At 42.3% G+C, this 20198-nt stretch overlaps 5 protein-coding genes and 1 non-coding gene across 11 annotated transcripts; 2 read left to right on the plus strand and 4 right to left on the minus strand.

Moving 5' to 3' along the window:
* Positions 1 to 395: 395 nt before the first annotated feature.
* Positions 396 to 4652, minus strand: LOC104426525 (adenylate kinase 1, chloroplastic). The gene is made up of 4 exons (XM_010039609.3): positions 4225 to 4652; positions 3145 to 3285; positions 2553 to 2825; positions 396 to 2110 (listed from the first exon to the last, which is right to left on the minus strand). Exons 1-4 carry the CDS (start codon positions 4552 to 4554, stop codon positions 1967 to 1969), a joined length of 888 nt encoding a protein of 295 aa, XP_010037911.1. The 5' UTR covers positions 4555 to 4652; the 3' UTR covers positions 396 to 1966.
* On the minus strand, positions 3609 to 3692 carry LOC120290091. The gene has a single exon (XR_005547965.1). It is a non-coding gene; the product is annotated as a small nucleolar RNA U30 (small nucleolar RNA).
* A 1100-nt stretch (positions 4653 to 5752) lies between the features above and the next one.
* Positions 5753 to 10066, plus strand: LOC104426526 (thioredoxin-like protein AAED1, chloroplastic). Its single transcript, XM_010039610.3, has 9 exons — positions 5753 to 6194; positions 6289 to 6430; positions 6586 to 6631; positions 7150 to 7209; positions 7638 to 7674; positions 8562 to 8641; positions 8778 to 8869; positions 9238 to 9298; positions 9645 to 10066. Exons 1-9 carry the CDS (start codon positions 5981 to 5983, stop codon positions 9702 to 9704), a joined length of 792 nt encoding a protein of 263 aa, XP_010037912.2. The 5' UTR covers positions 5753 to 5980; the 3' UTR covers positions 9705 to 10066.
* Positions 10067 to 11765: 1699 nt separating this feature from the next.
* Positions 11766 to 13890, minus strand: LOC104426527 (40S ribosomal protein S23). Its single transcript, XM_010039611.2, has 4 exons — positions 13785 to 13890; positions 12424 to 12579; positions 12194 to 12320; positions 11766 to 12106 (listed from the first exon to the last, which is right to left on the minus strand). Exons 1-4 carry the CDS (start codon positions 13787 to 13789, stop codon positions 11966 to 11968), a joined length of 429 nt encoding a protein of 142 aa, XP_010037913.1. The 5' UTR covers positions 13790 to 13890; the 3' UTR covers positions 11766 to 11965.
* Positions 13891 to 15277: 1387 nt separating this feature from the next.
* LOC104426528 (cell division cycle protein 123 homolog) lies at positions 15278 to 18394 on the minus strand. 6 transcript variants are annotated; one of them, XM_039304053.1, is made up of 3 exons: positions 18270 to 18394; positions 15931 to 17045; positions 15278 to 15642 (listed from the first exon to the last, which is right to left on the minus strand). In XM_039304053.1, exon 2 carries the CDS (start codon positions 16943 to 16945, stop codon positions 15944 to 15946), a length of 1002 nt encoding a protein of 333 aa, XP_039159987.1. In that variant the 5' UTR covers positions 16946 to 17045; positions 18270 to 18394; the 3' UTR covers positions 15278 to 15642; positions 15931 to 15943. The 6 variants fall into 6 exon arrangements, with proteins under 6 accessions (XP_039159987.1, XP_039159986.1, XP_010037915.2 ...); XM_039304052.1 differs by having other exon boundaries at positions 15278 to 15787; positions 18270 to 18393; XM_010039613.3 differs by lacking the exon at positions 15278 to 15642 and adding an exon at positions 17958 to 18157 and having other exon boundaries at positions 15735 to 17045; positions 18270 to 18346.
* A 94-nt stretch (positions 18395 to 18488) lies between these two features.
* Positions 18489 to 20064, plus strand: LOC104426529 (DNA topoisomerase 6 subunit A). The gene has a single exon (XM_010039620.3). The coding sequence runs from the start codon at positions 18542 to 18544 to the stop codon at positions 19820 to 19822; it is 1281 nt and encodes a 426-aa protein (XP_010037922.1). The 5' UTR covers positions 18489 to 18541; the 3' UTR covers positions 19823 to 20064.
* The last annotated feature ends 134 nt before the right edge of the window (positions 20065 to 20198 follow it).

Consider the following 20198-nt stretch of genomic DNA (forward strand, 5'->3'; position numbering starts at 1 on the left):
AGCATTGCTCTAATCTTGTTTCTATTGCTAGCCTTGTTCTTCTGTGGAATGAGCTTTAATTTGCACATCACATTCTCATCAGAACAAACATCATTTCCATCGGCGTTCATTCCTTTGGCTAAGAGTGACGCATTCAATGCAATGAACAATGTTCGCATTAACGAAAATGCCCCGAAAAGATTGCAATACCAACCATTAGATCACTTTCACTTCGATATTCAATGTCAAATGACCGAAGCATGAAATTTTTCTAAGTGTCGAAACCGATGACGTGAAGCTGCTGCAACAAGAAGCGAGTAAAAGAGAAGTTCTCTCGTCATGCACTGAATCGGAAGGGAACATTGTTGCGCAACAAACTCCTACTGGCTTAAATACAGACATAGTACAGTTCTAAATGCAAGACAACGCAATATAAATTGCATCTATGTTACTCCATCGATATGATCATCCTTGTTACACCTCCAAAAACACACACGTCAATAGTCTAATTTCCAAACCACCGCGACAGTATTTTGTGAAACTGTCATGGTTGGGCAACAGCGACTTGTTAAAAAAACAACAACCCTAACCCCCAGACATTCCCACGAGGGGACCTGAAAATGTGACATTATTGTGACTAACTAGGAAAGCAAAATGAGGCCGTAAATCTACAAACTCTGCAAAAGTGAAGGTCAATAAACATTTTAGTAAGTGTGTGGAGTAGGGGGGAAATTCTTTCAAGGACCTAATTCATCATGGACCGAGTCAATCACAACCATTGATCAAACAAAGTTCACATGGAACCAACCATGATCAATGGTTCCGACTAACCCGGTTCACCGTGGACTAGATCCTCGCAAGTATTTTGCAGTAGTGTAAGGCACCATCTATCTTTGCACTGCTTGAACTCTTGCAGTAAAGAGCTGGTATTTGTGCCCATTGATTTATGCAGCTGTATTAACTTACTGCCTGGCCATACTAGGGCCAACCAGCTCGGCCAGCTGCAATGGACTAGATCCTCACAAGTATTTTGCAGTAGTGTAAGGCACCATCTATCTTTGCACTGCTCGAACTCTTGCAGTAAAGAGCTGGTATTTGTGCCCATTGATTTATGCAGCTGTATTAACTTACTGCCTGGCCATACTAGGGCCAACCAACTCGGCCAGCTGCAATGTCCCCCACTCCCTTAGCGGAGTATTCCCAGCACACTAAGCAGCTGCAACGTCTATTCTTCATCAAGCAAAGTACTATAATGGGAAAGTGGTTAGGGGTAGAGTATCGTTAGCATTGACATAGCCAAAAGAAGTGGAAACATGACAGGAAAAATGCCATAACTGACCTACAATCTCTTAATTCTGCTTTATCAATTAAAAGCATACCAAAGGATAAAATAAAATGCACTGTCTAGAAATAATTATGTTACTTGCAACAATTATTACATCTGAGACTACAGATATATGAGAGAACATTCATCATCATCAAGAACAATTGCTTATAGCAATGTTTAACAAAAGATGCAAAAATAAAGAGCAATGCATCTGACAACATGCATGCTATTGCTTTTTTATTTCTTCTTTTATAAAACTAGACAACATGTTGCATGTCTTAATATACCGTTGTAATGAAAACAAACAAAAAATGAAAAGATTACATGGCTTTTGGCTATCTAAGGTACAACTTACCTTCATAGGTCCTTATCTAACCTCTCAAAGTCAATGAAAAAAAGCCTAAGAACTTGAGTTTCAGCCTCTAAGAACTTGAGTTTCAGCCTCTCTCTCTCTCTCGCAGAGAAAAGAAAAAAGGAGAAAGACCATCCCTACAAAATCCAGACCTAAAAAGGCATTTGAAAAAGTGAACAGGTGAAATTTTTAAGTTCCTTTATTCTAAAGAAACAAAAAGGGAAAAAGATCTCCCCACATAAAATTGCTCAACAGGCACAATGTCTGTGCAAAGAATGGTACTTAGAATATTTAAGTGTGCAACGCACTCACGCTGTGGCAGACTGTTTTTCCTCATAATCATCAAGATTAAGAGCTTCCAGCAACTTTGGCCATGATTCTGGAATCCCGCCTGGCAGGTCAAACTCCAGAAGCTTTCCTTGCCTCCGGTAGAAATCTTCTACAGGTTGACTCTGCACTCAACCAATTACGTGAGTTAGTTACTCATGGACCACAACCGGATGAAAACTACTCTAGAAAGGGCGTCCAAAAACTAAAACTTGTCCCAACAAATGCGAAAAATAAAAGACTCTTGTACAAACAAATAGATAATTTGTGAAAACTGAAACAAACAATTAAAATCAAAAGCACTTTACCATTTATCCACTACCCATAAGCTTTTCAAGCAAGTTCATAAGAGAGGAAAAAATAGATAATCCAACAAGAAAAAAGAAAACTCCAAATGCCCAATGACACGGATCTCAGCTGTTAATACAGACTTTTTCTGATTTTTTCTTTGTGGTGGAGATATCCATGAAAAGAGCTAAAAAATGAGATATCAGACAGTAAGTCCCTAAAGCTTCACCACGTTCAGATTCTGTGTAAGAAGAATGAAGAAAAAGCAATAATAGATACCTTTTCATAATAGATCCTAAGCCGTTCTTTCACTACTTCTTCAGTATCGTCAGCCCGAGTAATGAGCTTTGTCATGCAATGTGGAGGCGGTGGAAGAGGATCCATACTAATTCCAGGTTTCCCATTCTCACCCTTGACATTAATGCTGGCCACATTAAAATTCTTGCCACACTGACTGCATATTCTTCTTCCAAGACATTTCTCCAGTAAGACATCTTCACGGAGTTTCAAGTTGACCACCAAGTCAATGTCCATCACCCCTTCCAGAATTTCCTGCAACAAAACAGAAAAATGAGTAAATAATGATTTACTACCAAAACCAAAATAGACAGACATCAGAACTTATGATTACTCTTCAATCACCCTCATTTTGGATATTTTGATAAAGGGCTATGCAAATTAACCACAAGATACAGTCAACACATCATATACACGCTCCAAAGAATCTATTTAAATAATATCGGAAATACAAGCTGACCAACTGTAAATCTCGCATTGCAAGTTCTGCAGAAAATGCGAAATCAAGTCAAAGAACAATGAAGGGCAGTAAAACATTTTCTTTTCGTTTTTCTTCCAGGACCATGGAGGTTACCGCTTGCTTTGTCGTGCGTGGGAACCCATCAAGAATAAATCCTGATTCACCTTTAGCTTCTCCAGCCTCAAGCCTCTTGGACAATAAGCTTATGATTATTTCATCAGATACCAATTTACCTTGATTCACGATCTCCTTGAGCTGCAAGAATAGTAAAGGAAGTGAGTTGTCTGTAGAGGAGCGTTAGAGATAGACGATAAGATATCAATTATCTACAAGTACATTATTTTCTCTACATAGACCAACATATCACAGCTACCCAAGCTAATTAAACCCAGTAGATGAACCACAAGAGCAACATTTCAATAGCGACCAACAACTACTGATAGAGGAAAATGGAAACACAAGAACCTTTTTCTAATGGTCGTGCAAGAGCCAAAAAGAGAATTTTTTTTTTTTTTCCGAAAAAAAGCAAAAATCTCACAAATTGCAGGCATTTCCTGCATGAAAAAGAGAAAGGAGGTGCTCAGAATGAGCATGAATGGAAGACTTTTTCGTCCTCAGGTTAAGTTCAGATTAACGAGATAGATAATCCCATCATCACTGCACCTCTCAAAAACTGAATTAATACCTGATATGTAACGATACAAAATCTCACAATACGATTTGACATGACCAATTGAAAGAATAAAAAAAAGAAGCATCGATTTTACCAAGCACTTCCAACTCCCTTACCCATTCATAATCCTATCTTCTTCCTAAGTCGGCGTTGGCCAAGATTTACATTATATCCACATTTATCCAGCAAAACAGTAATAGGGCGCGCCTTCACTTCGAGAGCAATAGCTATACCCTAACGGACATAGCTTCAATGCTAAAACTAGCAGAACGTGTAAAATATGCTGAAAGAAAAAAAGTCAAAATTTTTCCACAAGAACAGACCAGAAAAAGAATGCCACCAGAGCATATTCTCGAAAAATCACGCTACACACAGAAAAATCAAATGAAAAGGAAGTTCATAATACTAGACCCAATCGGCCACTGCAGCTCGGATCACCAAACAACTCCAATTCAATTACTACGAAAAAGGGATGCCAGGACGAAACTCTCAGCAGAAGCTCAGAGAGAGAGAGAGAGGACCTGAAGAGAGAGAGGGCCGGAGGAGGAGAGCTCCTCGCGGACGAGATCGCCGGTGGCGATGTGGGGGACGCCGAGGAGGACGGAGAGGCGGCTGGCGTAGGTGCCCTTGCCGACGCCGGGGCAGCCGAGGAACACCCACTGCACGTTCCTGTGCTCGGCATCCTTGCGGCCGGCCGAACCAGAGCTCGCCGAGAAGGCGAACAACGGAGCGGAGGAAGAGGTAGGCGTGGCTTGGGATGCGGAAGCCGAGGCGAAGCATCGGGCGGCGACGCGGGAGGCGGCGGCGGAGAGGGCGGACGGCCGCGAGGAGAGGCGGATCAAGGCCGCCATCGGAGGCGGCGCTAGAGAGAGAGAGAGAGAGGAGAGAGAGAGAGAGAGATGCAGAGTGCAGAGGAGGAGACAGGAAGCTTTGTATTTGGGGAAAAAGGAAGAGGAGAAGGAGAACCCTAGCAGTGAAGAAAGAGATGGCGTTGTCTTGCGGTCCGTCTCCTGGGCCCCACTCCCCTCCCCTCCAAATTTTGCCCAGAAATGAGAAGAATGTATCGTATTAAAGATGGGTTGTAATTGACTATTAAAACCTAATTGATTCGATTAAATCAAATAAGAAAATATAAATGTTTTAATTGATTCGATTACATTGTAATATAGTCATGCCTATGCCACCGTGATGAAGTTGGGTAGTAAGTAAAATAGAGTGAATAAGAGGGGACAGGAAGAGAAAGAATCGAGAGGAATTGGAAGAATTACGGTTATCAAGAAAAATGCAATTTTTTAAAATGATTGAGAGTCGAAATGGTCTCTTGGGAGGCATGACGAGCATGCTCTCGAGAAATTCTTGTGAGTCGATAGCTTCGTGCACTTCAAATTGGTTTCAAACAAGAGATTTTTTCTTCTTCGATAATTTTTTAATTTCAATCTTTCTTCAAATCGAAAGAATGAAAGTATATATTTCATTAAGATTGGGTGAGTCTTCAGTGACCGGCCTTTCTCTTGTTGTCGAGTGCCTGTAGTTGCACTTATTTCTTTATGCATCTTTCCCCATGCTTTTTGTTGGTCGACAATCAAAAAAAGTTATCTTTCTCAATTCGATTTCTATGCTTGTGTGAGACTTTCTTCCCTTTGTTTGATCTCCTAAGGTAAGTTCGGTGGCTCCATAGCACTTTCATAAAAGGGATGACATAGCCTTACTAAGGCAACAAAGAAAAGGGAAAATGGTAACAGGATGTTTGTTCTCGTGACCGTGTGGGGGTAAGAAGCTGCTGTTCTTGGTCTTCAAACGAGAGAAGAGCCGATGGAATCTCTTTCCTAGCGAGGGTATGCATGGTAGGGAGTTATTGAGGCTGCTAGCCGTCCTATGGCTTCATTTGCTTAGTATCGTGTCATATTTCGTATCGTGTCATCATGTGTAGCACGGCTATAAACACGGAGCTACATCGGCTATGAGCGGTCCAAAATCAAACATCAAATTTATCTAAGTACATCGTTAGTCTATCCGCGCTCTTCCGTTAGTAGCTTGGCTAACAGTCATATCGCACGTGGTGCCGACATATAGTGCGAAACAGTTGCTGACCCCAAGCAGAAAACGTTCGAGGCTCGTCGCTGGGACACGTGGACGGCCCACGCCCCCGCAGAATACCGTCAACGCCCGTTTGGCCCCGCCGCCGTCTGGAAGCGTCCGGCCGGCCTCCCTCTTCAGTCCTCTCCCCGCGCATCCACCGGCCAGCCTCTGGCCTTTTCAACTTCACCGGAGCCATCCATGGCGGCTTCCGTCTGCGGCGCGGCGACGCTCCTCTGCGACCCTCTCCGACACGGCCGAACCGCCGACCGGACTCCCGTTCTTTCGTTCCCTCGGCGGTCCGAGAATCGCCGCTCCGTCCGGGCCGGCCGCGATCTCCAGAGCTCGAGGGAACGTCTCGGGCTGTCGTGGCGGAGGAGCCGCGTCGCCGTCTCCGCCGTTTCTGGCCCTGCCGGTGAGTTTTCAAAGCGATTTTCGGTTTACCTTTCACCTTTTTTTTTTTACTGGATGAAACTGTTCTCCGGCGTGTGCTCTGTTGTTGGCTACAGGCGCGGAATCGTCGGCGGTTGGTGGAGATACGGTAGATTCATTGGATGATGTAAAGGTGTTTGATTTGAGCGGTAACGCCGTTCCGATATCTGATCTGTGGAAAGACAGGAAGGCGGTGATCGCATTCGCTCGCCATTTCGGGTGATTTCATCTTCTTCCCGTTCCCTTTCTGGATGAATTGGGTTCTCATTCGTCTGTAGAACAGATTGTGCCCCTCTGGCTTGTGCCTGGGGATTCGGTATTAAGCTCTCTAATGAAAGTTTCATTGCATGCCCTGATTTGGCATTTGCTAACAGGTGCGTGCTCTGCCGGAAACGCGCCGATTATCTAGCCGCTAAGAAGGTGACGTGTATTCTAATTCCTGTACTAATTGCATGAAGCTTATAGGCAAAGAAACCGAAAAAGTAGAAAAGAAAACTTTGAGCATTGACTGAAAATTACTGTTAGCTGATGGATTTGCGTGTCCTTTCCACTGCCTGAACCTGTAGATACCTGAGGGATAAATGAATTAGAAAGACTTTACTCTCAAACAAAGTTAATATTAATGTGAACACACATTTCTTTCCTCTTTTCCGACCTTGGCATTTATTTCTATATCCAGTCTCTATCTTTTAAGTAGATTACCTGATTTGTTTGAAGTGTGGATGGGATATCTGCAAGGGAAACCTGATGTAACTTCTCTATGGAGAGAAGATGCTGATCGATCAATTCAACTATGATAGCTCATGTATTCTTGCACATGACTCCCCCCTTAATTGCTAATGTTGGAGAGACACAATCCAATTTGTCCTCATCATTGTGATGAAATTGCCTCTTATGATTGTTTGTTTGTCAGTAAGACCATTCTGATGTGCTAACAGGATATAATGGATGCATCTGGCGTGGCACTTGTGCTGATTGGACCAGGAAAAGTTGAGCAGGTACTTCTGGAAAAGGAATTGGTTAGGTTGTGCTGGTATTGCATGTCTGAGTTGTAATTATGCTCAGTCAAGTGACTGTCAATAATGCATCCGGTGATTATGCCTAGTTCTCTCTTTCAGCTTTTGAATATCTTCTGCAAATCTGTTTTTCATGCTATCTGTCTGGACAATGGTGCGGCTAAACGCCTCAGGGCTTATGGAGTTAAAACTGTTCTTCTACACAGGATGCCAATGCCAGTGCAATCTTTCTTCATTTGATTACAAAAATTGGAAAATGCACTTCATTTTAATCTTTGATTCGAAACTATCAATATTTTTAATTTTCTGTTCTTTAAACTGGTGGGCTCCTGCTGCAACTTACTTTCAATGATGATTCCTTGTTTCCTTATGCTAGACTTTTAGTTGATCACTGGCTTAATGTACTGCAGGCAAAGGCTTTCTCTGAGCAAACAAAATTTCAAGGAGGTGAGATCCGACTAGAGTATTTTATATTGTGCCTGCATTTGTCAGCAGCAGCCTGTGTCAATGGTTTAGATAAATGTGCATGCAAGATAATGGAAAAATATTGTGTATGATAAATGAATGAATGAAGTGGTTTTAGCAAAAATGAAAGTGTAGCAGAATTTGGTGAAAAAAAAAATGAAATTGGGAAGAGATTGTTGAAAAATGAGGGTTCGCATTTAATTTTCTTGTGAATTTTGAAGATATTTTAAAACATTGCGGTTATTGTTAGAGGAAGTAATGCAAGAAAATCATCATTCATTGTAAATTGTAGAAGTGGCAATATATGCTGCTAGTACTAGTGTGATGAGGTGTAGTGCCACAAAAGTGCGTTATTTCTTTGAGAATTTAAAAGGGCAACGTGCATGAGTATTCATTTTCTGCGAGGTGAGGTATGAGTATACTCTCTGGTTCTCAGAAAATGGTCAAAATGCCATTGAAATGCTACAGAAGTTTAATGCATAGTGTAGGGTAAACTTTGTCACAGAAAGAAGAAGAAGAAGAAGAACCGTGTTGGAATGGAGAATCATCATTAGTAGAAATCCTAGGGAATAATATGGTGAAGGGCATTCTTGAGTTGTAATATTCGAAGTGCTTAATAATGCAGAATAAGGTAAAGAGCATTTGAAAGTACATGAAAGACTACCTTTGGTAATCATTTTTGCTCTGACAGTCTGCAAAAAGAGACGATTTCCTGTTGGAAGGTTTTATCAATAATATGCATCAGTAATTTTTCCTGAGATGTTCTCTTGTTGGACATCCTTTCGGTTTGTTATCTTTGGCTTCATGCAGCTAGACACTATGCCTATCTTCGGTTCATCTTATAAGGTAAGAACTTTTGTTTTCTTCAGAAGTGTATGCAGACCCTAATCATTCATCATACGAGGCATTAAGATTTGTCTCCGGGGTCACAACAACCTTTACTCCTGGGGTATGTACAGGATTGTATTTATTTATCTGATTTCCTGATTTGCTTTCACTCCTTCATTTTCATGCATCTGTGATGCAACTGCACTTGCATGTGTTAATAGAATTGAATGGATCTAATTGCTTGTACATAACACTAGGCTGGTCTCAAGATAATCCAGTCATACATGGAAGGTTATCGACAAGACTGGAAGCTTTCTTCCGAAAAGGATACTGTGTCTAGAGGAGGCTGGTATGTTGGATAAACAGTTTTACATTATCATTTGATCTCTTAGATGTTAATGCTCACAGGATCTCCCAATTTGGCACCTCAATATAAATTGTTGTCTCAATGCTATCTGCTCGTCGTATCAACGTGTTTCAATATATGTACTTAGTTTTAATTAGTTCAAAATTTAAGTTGAGGCATCTTTCTCTTCTGGGCTATTGTTCAATGCTGGCATATCTCGTTATCAGGCAAATTGAATTTAGGAGATTTCACATGTGCACATCTCTAATGTCCTAGCATCCTTTGTCCGTGTCTTTCATGCACTCTCAGCTTTCATGAGTAAGCAAGCTTCTAATTCTTTCCCTGACAAGCTATTATGGTGACTTTGTCAGGCAACAAGGTGGAATTATCGTTGCAGGTCCTGGGAAAAACAACATCTCTTATATCCACAAGGTCAGAACCATCAGATCCTTGTCCTCTTTTGCCGTAATTTCATCAGTAATTCTAGTATATCCTCTAGTAAATTCGCATCTAGCTCAAGATCTTTTGCATGTGTCCTCATCCATATTGCTGTGACCTCAAGCATACAATGCATATCAACATGCCTATGATTTAGTTACAGTGGTGCTAATTCGGCTCTCTGCTAACAACATAGGATAAATAGAATGCCCTCATAGAGATAAAGCGTAATCAAATCATTGTTTGTGAAGTAAGATGATGAATTTTGAATAGTAGTACTCACAAAGTTTCATCTGATTCTGATTTAGTAATATCATTTTATATGTTGTATCATGAGTAGGATAAAGAGGCAGGGGACGATCCACCCATTCAAGAAATCATGAGAGCATGTTGCTCCTAAACAGAAAGGCGGGTTCTTGCTGTAAATGATGTCTCTCTGACCTCGAGGCATCTACCCGCTTATATCTAAGCCATACCAATCTGCTTCAAGCTTCCAGAAATAGTAATTCTCTGCCTTCAAAATCGAATAGCAGCATGCGGGTATATTTTAGTATATCCCGACGTGAATCCAAGCATTCTCTCTTAGAAGGAAATCGACATATACCCAATGTCATCTTATATTACTAGGAGCTTTCTTTCTCTCTACTGTACGAATGCCAACTTATTCTATATCTTGGAGGAATAAAGGGAGTTAGGAACCATCGCGTTGTTGAAACTTGCAATGATACAGGAAAATCTTGAATGGCTTTCAGCTTAGATTAATTGCAGCTCCCTGATATACTTCTCGAATACTTGTCAAGCATTGTACTTTTACTAAAGAGGAAAAGTACCAAAAAAGTTATAAATCTATTATATTAGTATCAATCTAGTCATAAATATTTCAATTTGACCAATATAGTCTTAATTTTTTTAATATTGGTACTAATTCAATTCATTCAGCTAATTTTGATTAGCCAGCGTTGATGTGGATGTTGGCCGGTGACAGAATACTAACGTAACAATTTTAAATTTATTATTATTAATTTTCTTTTCTTCTTCTTCCTCCTTGGTTTGTCCTCATGGTAGCCGGCAAGCCTCCCATTGGTTGCCCTCAAAGCCCTTGCCGCTCGCTACTAGCCACTGGGTGAGGGCTGTGAAACCCTCATTGACCGCCTCCCTCATCCAGAGCCACCTTTGCCTAGCCAGGGTGAGGTTGGCCTTGCCTAGATCTAGGCGAAGTCGCCTCGCTTGCGGCCCTGGGCGAGAGCTACGCTGGTGAGGCTTTGCGACCCTTGCCAAGGAGGAAAAATGGAGAAAATGGTGAGGCTTTACGACCCTTGCCAAGGAGGAAAAATGGAGAAAAGAAAAGGAAAAGGAAAAAAAATTAATAAAAAAATTTGAACAAAATTATTAAAAAATTGCCATGTCGCTGTTCGGCCACCAACCAGCATCTAAGTTAGCACTAACCGACCAAAATTGGCCGGATGTACTGAATTAGTATCAATATAAAAATGTTTAGAATTAAATTGGTTTAATTGAAAAGTTTAGGACTATATTGATATTAATGTAATAGGTTTAAAACTTTCTTGGTATTTTGCCCTCTATCAAGAGTGTGCATGACAAAATTTCTAGAATAGAAATTGATTTCTAACCAGAAATTGAGAAGTTAAAAATTTTAGCTTATGATTTCTTCTTCAAATTAATTTCTGAAATAGAAATCTGTTTCAGAAATAGAAAAATCAAATCAGCATTACCAAACAAATTTCTGTTTTTTCGAGAAACAAAGAAATAGAGAAATAGAGAAGTATAAATTTTGTATGCCCTGCTAAGAGTTTTCATATGCATCTCCTTATCAGAAAGCGAGGCAACATAACTCTAAGGCCTTTACCACCCAAAAAAAAAGAAAAAAAAAAAGAGAAGGAAATGAGTTTTGTGGATTTTATCCAATTGAAGCTCAAGTGGATCCATGATGAAGCCATCGATCGCTGTACGGTGTAAACCATGACGTTGCATCTTTCGTATTGAGTTGCCATGGCAGCAACAATGACCAATCTCTTGGTGGCGCCACCGCCCCTGGATTTGGCTGATGATGGTTGCCCAACCCGAGTTACGTTGTGTCGCCAATGTATTGGTAAATCACAAACGATAACGTGGCATCAAGAGGAAGCGGATCGGCTAAGTGAGAGGGATTGCTACTCATATTTCGATTAGGGGCAGAGCATCCAAGGTCAAGTTTGGAGCCCATTCAACATGTCCGGGGTACGAGGGGACTCGTGAAATTTCTTGTATCTCTGAAGATAGAAGCAAAAAGTGCAAATTTGAAGAAGTTCACTCGTACAGAAATCCCATTCGCTACTGTGTGGGTAAGTCAGGAATCATTGATTTCGACTTTGAATTCTGTCTAAGTTACGTTCCCTTTTTATATTATAGCAGTTTGGATTTTGAAAGCAGTACACATAATTTAAAATGATCTAGAATCATATCATTCCCAAGAAAAAAGAGAGTAATGGATAAATTGATGGGAGGGAGACGCTTCCAACTCAAGTCACTCGAAGTAATCCGGTAGAATAAGCTACATAAATCATCACAAATTGTTTAAAAGGCCAAAATCAAAATTCAACATCAAAAAATGTGATGAAAGCTTCTAAACTGACATCATGGGGCAAAAGCCAGAATTCAAACTTAAGATCGAGGCTTCTCCTTCTTTTCCTTGAAAAGGGCAAGGAGGGACACACCGGAGACCTTCACGACCTTGAACCTGACACCAGGAATATCTCCCACAGCATGACCCTTTCGTCCAAAACCAGCAATCAAAACTTCATCCTGGTTTCGAAAATATAGTTGCGGTCAATACCCAGAAGGCAACAATAAGTGGAGAAAAACGGTTGAATACACTATGAAAGATCTTACATTTTCCTCAATGTAGTTAAGACAACCATCATTGGGCACGAAAGCAGCTATCTTCTTCCCATTTTTGATGAGCTGAACTCTAGCACATTTTCTAATGGCAGAGTTAGGCTGCTTAGCCTCAATACCTCTGCACATTACGATATTATCATTTAGCTCATTCTCGATCGTTTGCTTAATAAAAGAAGCATTAGTTTTTTTTCAGTCCAGTTGAGAGAAAGACAAAGCCTTACATCTTCTCAAGGACAATGCCCTTGGCATGAGAAGACCCAGCAAACGGCTTCTTCCACTCATTGCCAAGATGGGATTTCTTGTATGACTTGTCAGCCCATCTCTGCCTCCTCCTGTGAGACTTCAATTTGCGACCAGCTCCCATACCACGTGTCTTCCTGCAGGGAAATGTCCGCTTAGCATCTTTATAATCATACATCAGCATCTCCCATAACGGGTTATATACCACCACAGGTCACCTAGATTTCATGATATCACCACTCTAATGGAAAATGGTGGAAAGAAGCATCACTTTTACCGGAAGACATTGACTACCTATCTCCTCATAATTCGACTGATCCTCAAAAGTATTGCGGCACACTCTTTAAGGATAGAGAACGTACTACTATTACATCAGTTGAAGAAGACATGATCTCATGACGCTATGTCAACCATATTTTGTTCTAATCACTTTCATCTCCACTATCCTTTGTCAATCACCACTCGTCTTTGAACCCAATGGAGGCTATTGCTTCCCCAAACAGAAAGCCATTAACAAACTCCAATTATAGTGTTGTTCCAGCTTAAAATTTGCTTACCATTGACATTGGAGGGCGTAAAAGAATCTACAGACAATTTAAATTTGGCATAGTGTCCCAGAGCAGTAGATGTAATCTCGTATGGCTTTACTGATCAAAAGTGCAAATTTATACCCCAAAACCCGATATCCCTCATAGGAGGTATAAACCTGAGCGCATCTTTACAAGAGTTTCAGAAGATAAAATTTTGAAAACCACAACAGGACAGCAGAAGTGAACATTCACCCGAAAATAAGTTCACATCCGCATACACTCAAGCAAAAGCATTTTATAACGAATTAACAGGATTATTAGAATCAACAAATGCCGAAGAACTGAAAACCAAGACCCACGTTTTGGAAATTACGGAGATGCTCGTAGTTATTTAGCCATTAAAGTGATAATGAGAAAAACTCAATTACAAAAAGACGTAAAAATTCAAATTCAACATTAACATCGCGACCAGACCAGATCATCGACGCGTGCTAAAATCAGATGGAGTGCTAGACTTCGGTTATCAGAAACCGTCGCCTTTTCTTCACTCAAAGGGAAAAGGAAGAAGAAATAGAAAAAAAAAAGCAGCAGCGCATCGATTTCATCGCATCGACTTCATCGTCTGCTTCAGCACCAACACAACCTCAAGAAACCTCAAACCTTCCACTACTCTAAAGACGAGAGTAACGCATGTCTAGCTCTCAATCTACAACGAGAACGCAAACCGCGAGAACCCGAACCCCACGTTCAACAATCAAAAGGCTAGAGCAAGATCTCGAAAACGAGAAGGTCGAGAGTCGCAGTATGGTTACCCCATGGTGACTGAGTAGGCGTCGGGCGGCTTCGGCGGATGCTGGAAAGGTTGAAGACGGAGTCGGCTGCAGCGACGATAAAACCCTAGGCCTCTGCCGAGACGCTTGTCGAGGACTGTATATATATGTGCGCGCGCGTGTTTGTGAGTGTGGGGTCGGGCTTAGCGTGGGCCTGTTTCCTGATTGGGCCTTGAAACGTTTTGGGCTCTCCATGGAGCCCACGTGCCTCCGCTTACCGAGGGCGGACCTTTCCTCGTTTCGCATCGTGATTTTTTTTTTTGGGGTCAAAATAAAATAAAATTCCAACTCTTAGAGCTTCAAAACAAACAAAAAAACCAAAAATCAAGACGTCAAATAATCACAGGCCCGTCCTTTAAGAATAGATTTGTAATTAGATCAATCACATATTCACATAACACCATCAATGATAAACACATACTGAGATCTCTATCTGTACTTACGACTTTGCCTTTCGGCGATGTGTGTCTAGGTTCAGTGTCCCCAACACCATCACCGTACAAAAACAACATGAATATGTTGAAAAATCTCAGATCTGAAAACTTTGTAAATAATATGAAGTGCCAAAGCTTTGAACAAAAAAAAAAAGGTTTTTATTTTTTTTGAATGTAGCTATGAACACTAGAAAGAGGCGGAATACTTATTCATTAAAATTACAAAATTTAGAATTAGATTAGAGAGAAAAGCTCTTTGATAAAGGGAGCAAAGCTCTCAAAACAAAAACTAGATTGGAAAAATTAGGGAAGAATCAAAAGGAAATGAAAGGAAAAGGAACTAGGAGGGTTGGAGGGATCCAAGTCAAATCCCTCCACTTTAGAGGGAAAGAGAGAGTTCTCTAATTGTTTGATATGGAGAAAATGACAAGAGGTTTGCAACTTGATTGATTGGCATGATATTGTAATAAATCTCACATTGGATATATAAAACTGTAATCAATAATATGGAATCTTTACTTTGAACGTCGTAACATGATGAGAAAGCATTTTATGTGATGACTACATGACATGAAAAAGTAATTGTGTGAAGCAAACGATTAGTCATTCGATCGACATGGATTGATAACTTGTCTCGGTTGTTCTAATTTTTCCCTCCCCGTGATTTTGAGCAAATTTCGGGATTTTTTTCGACTTGGCTTTGGAAGAGTGAAAGTGATGAGGAAACACAGTGAATTCCATTTCCACGGCGAAATTTATCGTCTTCCTGTCGCCTTTTGGATTGGTTTTAAGGGTTTATGGATTCTGCCGCGTGATAAAACATATAACCGACGGCAACACATCGTCAAAAAAATTGATTGTCTCGTGCACCCAAAGTATAATATTTCAAGAAAATAAGGATATATTTATTTCGCAAAAAATCATACATTAATCTTGATTCCATAAAAAGTTCATTAACCAAGTCATCAACGAAAATGTTCATATTAAATTAATGATAACAACATAATTATATTTTATAACAATTACTTTTAGGCAATACAACCAACCATTAAAAAAAAAAAAAAACACATGGTCAAATAAATTTCCTCTGGCTTCTGGATGAGTAGAGTACATTCGACGATGTGTTCCGCCTGATTAGCGTCCTCTGGACGACAACGTCCTTTCCAAGAAGGTTCAACTTCTCCAGGATTTCTCCATTCCTCAATCCTCATCAATCTTTCAGTTTAATCCTGAGCTTGGGAAAGAAATCTATCTAGAGCGCAGTCGGCGTTTCACCAGCGGTCATCGAATGAGAGGTTTCAATTCACTCTATTGAGCCGACTGTTCTGTCAGGCCGTCAGCTTTGGCGGGGTTAATGGCATGATCAAAGTGATCGCCCCTGGCTTGCTCACGACCGGTATGTCTTCCTAGAGAAGATTAAATCAGAAGTCGATAACAGCAATTATAGGTGTTGGAGGATTCCTCATATGGGATTATTCCCAATCCGGCTGAAACACTCACAGAATCCTATGGGCATGGATAATAAACTTTATGCCAGTTGTTGACTGCATCCTATACCAAAAGAAAGCGATAGAAAAGAATTTACCATACTCACAACCAGAACCCAAGAAGGAACAACTTCAAACCTCCAGGCATTACCAAAAAAACATGCCTAAGAAGGAGCAATACATTATTATGTGTGCGTTCAAACTGACCGAAATTCAATCGCTAAGCACCAGCTTGTGGAGACTCCTCAGTTTGTCTCCTCAGCTCCTCATCAGCATTTCTCAGGAATTGGTCCCAACCACTCCCAGGACTTGTATCCAAGTAATCATATGGCACAGCTGTTTTCAAACCGGGTCGGACCGCACACCGGCTCTCTACAGTTCTGAAATCCACGACTTCATCATCCCCTTCACTCAGTTCCTCCCATGAAAAGAGGAGTGGCAGTGTAAAGGCCCCCCAAGGGTTAAAATCCAGTACCTTAACCCTCCCATCCTTTGTGACATAAATATCAAACGTGTAATTATCCGATTCAAATTTTGGGCACACTTCACTTTCGAAGAAATCCTCAATCAAAACCTTGAGGTGGTCCTTCTTCTCAAGGAGGACGGGATAAAATGTTGTAACCTCACGTTGGCAGATCCCAACCAGGAGCTTGTTCCTTACGAAACAACGGAATTCCATCTCTGGTCGAAGCGCTGGCTGCCATTTCCGTAGAGCAAGGAAAAAGCTCTGTGGCCTTGATGAGGTCTTGTCGCTGCAAGAATCATACGCATGACAGAGATCATGGGTTGATGAATCGGATGCACGTAGCAGGAGCGTGATCTCACTGAGAGACGTGCACCGAAGGTTCCCACTGCCACTAATCCAAGCAGCGTCTTTTGGCGAGCTCCAGTTTAGTTTAGGGAAAATAGCACCCCCGAGCGATGTGATTGACTCTTTGACCTTCAACTCGAGTTCTGGAAAAGATGGAGGTGGGAACTCCTCAGACTCGTCTCCAGATCCTTCTGGAACCTCAAGATCATCTTCATCCACAGGATTATGAACCCTGTTGGGAAGGGCATCTTCGCCTGTGATAGAAATGGGCAGAACAAATGGTCCAGAGTCACCAAGAAGGTACTGGACAAAGGACTCCGGAAGCTGATGAATATGCGTTTTGATGGACACCGACTTGAATTTAGGATACCACTCTTGGATCTGGCATTGATCCACTTCTTCTTGCCTCATTTCTTTGTAACTGTCAAAAACGCTCGTTCCCAAGGCTAGAGAAAAAGCAACAAGTACTAGGGCAATTTATTGACTTCTGAAGCTGATGCCTGCAGAGAGCCTGAAGAATACGCAAACGCATTGTTTACGACCAGCAAGCACAAATTAGGTATGAAATGTGAAAAGAAAAATTCAACCAGATTGATCGCAGAAAGAAAGACATTGTTAAGTGTCTGTCAAACATCTCCCAGACCAAACAGAGGTGCCTAAAGAAACAAAGTCTTCAATTTCTTAAGCTCAAAGAATCTTTATACCTCAGTAAAGCAAGACCAGCTTCAGCAGCTGAGCACAAACTAATTAAGTTGTCACGATTCATGAAATCAGAAACACCACACAAATCTAAGACAGAATCATAAATATTCTATCAGAATTAGGGTATGTATCCAGCCTCAGCTGTTCTTGAGTGACTTCTATAGATAATATACACTCTTGTACAAAATTACACATCGCAAGAGGAGCCAGAAGCAAGCTTAAGCAGTAAGGAAGGAGGGACCAACACAGAATGTATCAGATGTTGTCACATTTGACTAGAGATTTGCATATGTATTAGCTGGTTGGGAGGACATTGCACATGATTCGAGTATTTCATCATATGCACTTTTAAAGCCAAATGGATGAACAATCCTGGAGGTAAGAAGTTGTGTTCTATAATGACATTTGAATTGAGTTTAGTATGTTAGTGACAAACTCGTTTATACCTTGTAGGAAAATATTATCTTGCTGGTGCTGCTAATGGAATCTAAAGTGGGATCACCTCTCCCTATCGTGGAGTTCAGTGATCACTCACCTAGAAATGAGAAGGAACCATTCAATTTGCGCCACAACTGAGGCAACCGAACTGACTATACACCCACAAAGAAAGGTCGCATCAGTATGCGATCGATCAAGATCATTTCATGAGCCAATATCTTCTAATTGAGAACAACTCAATTATAAAGATGTAATTTTTCAATTTCGAACCAAACGTTATTACCCTAATCTCCCAGATTATTGACTTCAGCTATCAAATTCTGTTGCTTTCTCTTGGCTCAAAGAGAAAACAGATGAACAGAAAGGCAGCGGCAGCAGCAGCAGCATCGATTTCAATGCCTCCTTCGGTGCAACACAACCTCAAGCAACCTCAAATCTTCTACTATTTCAAAAGACAAGACGAAAACATGTCCAGCTTTTAACCTAAACCGAGGAAGTAAACCACAAGAAAAAAACCGAACCGAATCAAACGTTCGACAGTGAAAAAAACTAGAACAATCCCAAAGACAACAAGGTAAGAGTCGCAGCATGGTACCCCCACGGTGACGGAGCAGGCGCTGCGCGGCTCCGGCGAAAGTTCGAGAGGTTGAAGACGGCGGTGGGGCAGCTGCAAGAACAAACCCTCGCCCTAAGTTCAGATCCAATCGGGCCTGTTTTGGGCCTGATTTCTGACTGGGCCGGGCCTTAAATTTTTTCAGCCCAAAGGCCTAGTTTTATAAGCTGTTTAGCTGGCTGCAGAACTCCGCCCCTAACCGCGAACATCCACCCATTTTCCCGCCACTCCTTCTCCCTCCTCCTCCGTCCCAAATGGCCGAGAGGAAGAAACGCCGCCGCGCCGACGCCGACGCCGACGAGGACGAGCTCCCCTTCAAGAACCGCCTCAAGCCCGACTCCGTCATCCTCCAGATCCTCCGCTCCCTCAGCGCCGCCTCCTCCGCCGCCGCCTCCTCCTCTTCCTCCGCCGGCGGCGGCAAAACCCTAACCCTCGCCGACCTCGCCCTCTCCTCCACCTGCCGCGAGGTCGCCGACCTCTCCCTCTCCTCCGTGCAGTCCTCGATCGAGGCCCTCATCCTCCGCGTCGCCCGATCCATCCTCGGCGGCGACGGCTTCGCCTTCGACGTCCCCTCCCGCTCCGCCGCGAACCAGCTGTACGTCCCCGAGCTCGACCGCATCGTGCTCAAGGACAAGAACACCCTCCGCCCCTTCGCCAACGTCTCCAGCGTCCGCAAGTCCACCATCACCGCCCGCATCCTCCAGCTCATCCACCAGCTCTGCGCCAAGAGCATCCACGTCACCAAGCGTGACCTCTTCTACACCGACGTGAAGCTCTTCCAGGACCAATCGCAGTCCGATTCGGTCCTCGACGACGTGTCCTGTATGCTGGGGTGCACTCGGTCGAGCCTCAATGTGATTGCTGCTGAGAAGGGAGTCGTCGTGGGCCGGCTCATTTTCAGCGACAACGGTGACATGATCGATTGCACGAAGATGGGGATGGGAGGGAAGGCAATACCCCCGAACATTGATCGGGTCGGCGATATGCAGAGTGATGCTTTGTTCATACTCTTGGTGGAGAAGGACGCTGCCTACATCCGATTGGCAGAGGATCGGTTCTACAACAGGTTTCCGTGCATCATCGTCACGGCTAAGGGCCAACCAGACGTAGCCACGAGGCTGTTCTTGAGGAAGATGAAGATGGAGCTGAAGCTGCCAGTGCTCGCGCTCGTGGACAGCGACCCTTATGGATTGAAGATTCTGTCAGTTTATGGGTGCGGTTCAAAGAACATGTCATACGACAGCGCCAACCTGACGACCCCTGACATCAAGTGGTTGGGGATAAGGCCCAGCGACCTGGATAAGTATAAGATACCAGAGCAGTGTCGGCTGCCCATGACAGAGCAGGATATAAAGACGGGGAAGGACATGTTGGAGGAGGATTTCGTGAAGAAGAACCCGGGGTGGGTTGAGGAGCTGAGTTTGATGGTGAAGACGAAGCAGAAGGCTGAGATTCAGGCTCTGAGCACTTTCGGGTTTCAGTATCTGTCCGAGGTGTATTTGCCCCTCAAGCTTCAGCAGCAAGACTGGCTCTGAGGAGAGTGAAATCAATTCTCATTTGGTCTGGTAATTATAGTGTTTGCTTCCTCAGGGACAAAGTATAGTCTTGTTGAGAGGCTTATCCTTCTGTATGTCTTTGAGATAATTCAATTTGATTTCGTAATATTGTGTTTAGTTTGACTGGAATAGGAAGAGAAAATCAATGGGAAGCTACGCAACTTCTTTTGAGTCTCTTGAAATCTGTTGTTGAACTCTCTTTTGGTAAAGCCAAAAAAAAAACACAACCTTTCTGCAATGTGTTCGATTGTGAGTATGAGCAATGCCCCCCATGCGCTTATGCAGCATGGTCAAGTTAATGAGGTTTGACAGTTCAATTTTTTTGCAAAGACAATCACTGATAAACTATAATGGT

Source organism: Eucalyptus grandis, chromosome 11 (genome assembly GCF_016545825.1).
Source record: "Eucalyptus grandis isolate ANBG69807.140 chromosome 11, ASM1654582v1, whole genome shotgun sequence".
Lineage (NCBI taxonomy): Eukaryota > Viridiplantae > Streptophyta > Magnoliopsida > Myrtales > Myrtaceae > Eucalyptus > Eucalyptus grandis.